Source organism: Lactuca sativa, chromosome 3 (assembly GCF_002870075.4).
Source record: "Lactuca sativa cultivar Salinas chromosome 3, Lsat_Salinas_v11, whole genome shotgun sequence".
In the NCBI taxonomy this organism is placed as follows: domain Eukaryota; kingdom Viridiplantae; phylum Streptophyta; class Magnoliopsida; order Asterales; family Asteraceae; genus Lactuca; species Lactuca sativa.
Window position 1 is genome coordinate 55,008,747 of NC_056625.2, and position 4,379 is coordinate 55,013,125.

The window sequence follows — 4,379 nt, forward strand, 5'->3', positions numbered from 1 at the left end:
ATATATATATATATATATATATATATATATATATATATATATAGAACTAGATTCAGGTGTTAAAAGTAATTATTGTGTGATTGTATGCATAAATGTGGGCCAATCAAAATTAAATAATTAAATAAATAAATAAGGGTAATTTAGTAATTTGATTAGTAACTTCCAAAAATCATCCCTATATTCATGGTATTGACTTTTAACCTAATTTTCCAAGTTTATATTAAACTCATTTTTTTCTTTAGTCGCTTAATCTCCACCGATTACAAGCCCTAGCCGATGATACAAAGTCGTCGCTACCATCGTCCGCCCCAAACATTTTAATATTGGCTTGAATCCAGCAATCCAGAAGAAACTCCGTTCAAACGACGAGAACCACAACGTAGAGAACACTAACGACACATCATGATTCGAGATTCGAGATTTCTCCTCGTAGTACTGTTGGTAATGCGAGAGAACACGAGCGATCAAATCACGGAGATGTTCATCATCGGAGCTATGAGCAGAAGTTCGTAAATTCGCTCGAAGCTCATCCAGGTAATGTTCCTAGCGAACCATCCATCCTTGGAAAAAATTCTCGAACTCTCTTTCACTTGTGACGACTGTTCTTCGAGATTTGGGCGACATTTTGAAATCTTCGGAATTTTTTTGATTTGAGTGATGGAAATTTATATGATTACGTTGGTTATATGTTTGGTGGAATCTTCAACAAAATTATTGTTTAATAAAAGTCACTGTGATGACCAATTATCTGAAGCACACATATATAATCAACAAAAATCATTATTTAGACAAACATTAATTTTTACACAGTTATAAATATAACTGTGAACACATTCTTATCAAACCATTTGGAAAACATAAATTTTAATTAAAGAGAATAGAGAAGACAATGATACAGTTATGTAATTATCTCTTTTTATATTTCAATTTCAAATAAGAGAATATGTATGCTTATCAAAATCGTATACATATTTTAATTATGATATATCATGGATTTTTTGAAACTATTTAAGGTAAATTTCTTTTTCTTCGTTATTATACCTTTTTACTTAATCTTCAAATGAGTTTTTTAAATTTGATTTGATTTCAATATATAGAATGGATGTTTGGGTTGATTGTTTGACAGAATGATATTTCTTCATTTATAGTATTCTATTAGAAAAGAATGTTTTTTATGATAATCATGAATATATTTTGTTAGAATCCCCAAAGTAATATAATTATTGGTAAATGAATTCCAATTCTATCAAAATGAAATCATGAATTCCAATTATGTTGGAATGGAATATGAATATTTTCTCACTAATTTATTCATTGGATTTGTTTCTACAGACGTTGATGCTTGAAGAACGGACCACGGAATTTGAACGACACCTCTTAGCAACATTATTCTTTTAGAATGTATTAGTGTCTTTGTTAGATTTTGATGTTTTTTTCCATATTTGAATTTTTTTTAGTTTTATTCTTTAATAATAAATGTAATTCTTAGCAATTGTTACATGTATTCTATAAGAATTAATGTAATTTTTGTTTTAATTCTTCAATTGATGGTTCGAGAATTTTGTTATTCTACAAGAAATTTTTAAAGTCGTGATCAAGAAATATGTTCAAGAATATTTTTATTATTTTATGGTTCAAAAATATTTTTATTTTTGAACATAGTCAAACATATTCTGTCAGAATGTCTGAATTAAAAACCTAAGAATTCATGAAATCAGATTTTTTAAAATTAATAGAATTTATGATCCCTTAAAATATGCGAATTTTCTTTATTAAATCTATATTAATTGACTGAAATACCCTTATAGTTAAATTAGATGATATTTTTTAATTATATTTAATTCAATAATATGTATTGATCACTTTCTTAAAATAAGTAAAATGATTGACCCACATTTATGCATACAATAACACAATAATTACTTTGAATATAATAACTTAAGCCAATATAACAACTACCCCTCCTCCTTTAGCCACCCTATGTCCCTACTTTCCTACGCCACCACTAATCACCATTGCAGGCGACCATATCTCTAACAACGACTCCTCTTTCTCTACATATTTGATATGTGCCCTCACATGATCTGCTCCTTCGCCTCTATCACCCCTCACCAAATGTGATCATCTACCTATATGGTATATCATTCGGTAAATTTGCCCCTCCGAGTATTGAATCCGTTAGTTCTATTCTTTTTACATTTTGATTTTAATTTGGAAATTTAGCCTTTTATTTTGATTTAATATTTTTTTTAATTGGAAACAAAATAATGTATTTCACTTTTTTATTTATTAATTTTGCTTTGAATTTATTTTTAAATTTCTCCGGTAAATGAAAATTTGACAGGGTTTGGTGGAGAACGATGGTAAACGGTGGTATTGACGGATATGTTGATGCCAAGATTGAAGGGAAAAGTGATGGAGTCGGCGGTGGAATATGGTGGTGGTGGTAGGCGATGGAAAAAAAACAAAAATTAAAAAATGAAACTCGTTATTTATTTAGTAATAATAAATATTCTAAAAAGCATATAACATAAATATAGAAAAAAAAAAAGAAAAAAAAAAAGAAGGCAAAATAAAATCATTATGGTTTTTTCTTTATGAGTATTTAATGGACGTTTGCAGACGGTAACAACGGTAAAAGAGGGAAAAACAAATAGATAGTTAATGGATTTGTCAAACATAAGGAGCATTGTTGTAAACTTTTAAAAACTACAATCAAACCCAAAAAAACGTCTACTACAAGGACTAAAAGCGTAGCTTGCTATTTATTACTATTTGAAAATTGACAACATTACTCGCTTTAAAACCAGTGGTTTTGCCACCTGTTTTTTACGCCATACAAAGTGGGAGGCTGTTTGACTGTTTCACTCTACTGTCTGTGTGCTTGCTTCTCTATTTATATCCTACTTATGGTTTTTCTGTTCATTCATCGATCACTTGTGCAACAAACATACTTTCGATTCAAACAAAAAATCTACTTCGTCTAATTTTTAACCATCTTCAAGATTTAATTATGAGTTTCAGAAGCAGAGCATGGATGGTGGCCGGAACTGTCGGAGTTGTGGAAGCCCTCAAAGATCAAGGCTTTGCACGATGGAACACCACCATCAGGACCATCCACCACCACGCCAAGTCAAATCTCCGATCAATTTCTCAGACCAAGAAGTTGTCTTCACCGGCGGCCATGGCTTCAGGCGGAGGCGTAGACGAGAGGGCGAAGCAATCAGAGGAGTCGTTGAGAAAAGTCATGTATTTGAGCTGTTGGGGTCCCAATTGATCAAACCCCTTGCAACTGTTATTGATTTTAGCCTTTTAGACACCAGATGAAATGTACATGTAATTATGCATTGTGTACAACGTTTATAATGAATATTGAAAATCGTTTCTGATCAAAGATGGTTTATGTATGAATTATGATATGATGTGATTTGCAATTTCAGTAGAAGAAATCAAATACTGTATATTTTGATCATCACTAAGCGTTCATAAATCTTAGCTACTGATGTAGTTGTGGAGCAACATGGAAACGTTGTTCGAGCTACTAAAATGTCATGGCATCTAAAAGAACATCAAGTTTATAAAAATGCAACCCTTTCTTCTGAAATATACATTATTATTAGTTGCCTAAAAACTACTAATCCTGAAAAATCAAATATTAGATGCTAGATTTATTTTCCATATCAATGTTGAGAAAATAAGAATTATTTGAACTTTTTATGTCGCTCCAATTAACGATTAAACAAATCTGAAAATTGGATCTCTTGCTCTTTGTGTAATATAAATATTAACTTATGGGTTTTTAAATATACATGCTACAATCAAAATGAATCGACTTGTGTGTTTATTTCATTAGCAGTTATACTATACAATATTTTTTATTTCTTCAAACAATTTTATCATATTTAAGTTTGGGACTGACTATATTAAAACTAACTTATATTTATCAGCAAAATAACTTTTTAGTTTATGTGATGTCAAAACGGAGTTAAAAAAAAAAACAAATATTTGGTTTAACTTAATCAATATCAAAGTAGATAATTTATTTTTTAATGTTTGGTAATGATGTTTATATGTATAATCTTGTTTTTAAATAGCGTAAAGCGCCCCAAAGCGCTTTAGGCTTTAAAAGAAAAAGCACTGAGCGCTAAGCGAAAGCTCCCGCTTTGAGCACAGGAAGCGTTCAAAATTAAAGAATTGAAAATATGGAAATTATATATAAAATTATAAATACTTAAAAAAAACCCTGTATTTCATAAGGCATCAATTTCAAAAGTGGCATAAGATATGATGAGAAAAAAGAAGTATCATTTTAGATCCTAAATTCCTAATCCTTAATCATAATTCATAAAAACTAAAAATTAGCAAAACATCATCATCAT

At 29.9% G+C, this 4,379-nt stretch overlaps 1 protein-coding gene across 1 annotated transcript; it reads left to right on the forward strand.

The window, feature by feature from the left end:
- The first annotated feature begins 2,842 nt into the window (after positions 1–2,842).
- Positions 2,843–3,394, forward strand: LOC111914414 (uncharacterized). The gene has a single exon (XM_023910159.3). The coding sequence runs from the start codon at positions 3,014–3,016 to the stop codon at positions 3,275–3,277; it is 264 nt and encodes an 87-aa protein (XP_023765927.1). The 5' UTR covers positions 2,843–3,013; the 3' UTR covers positions 3,278–3,394.
- The last annotated feature ends 985 nt before the right edge of the window (positions 3,395–4,379 follow it).

Bases quoted from the DNA above. Each gene is read 5' to 3' on its own strand.
- LOC111914414 (XM_023910159.3), top strand. From the start codon at position 3,014: ATGAGTTTCAGAAGCAGAGCATGGATGGTGGCCGGAACTGTCGGAGTT.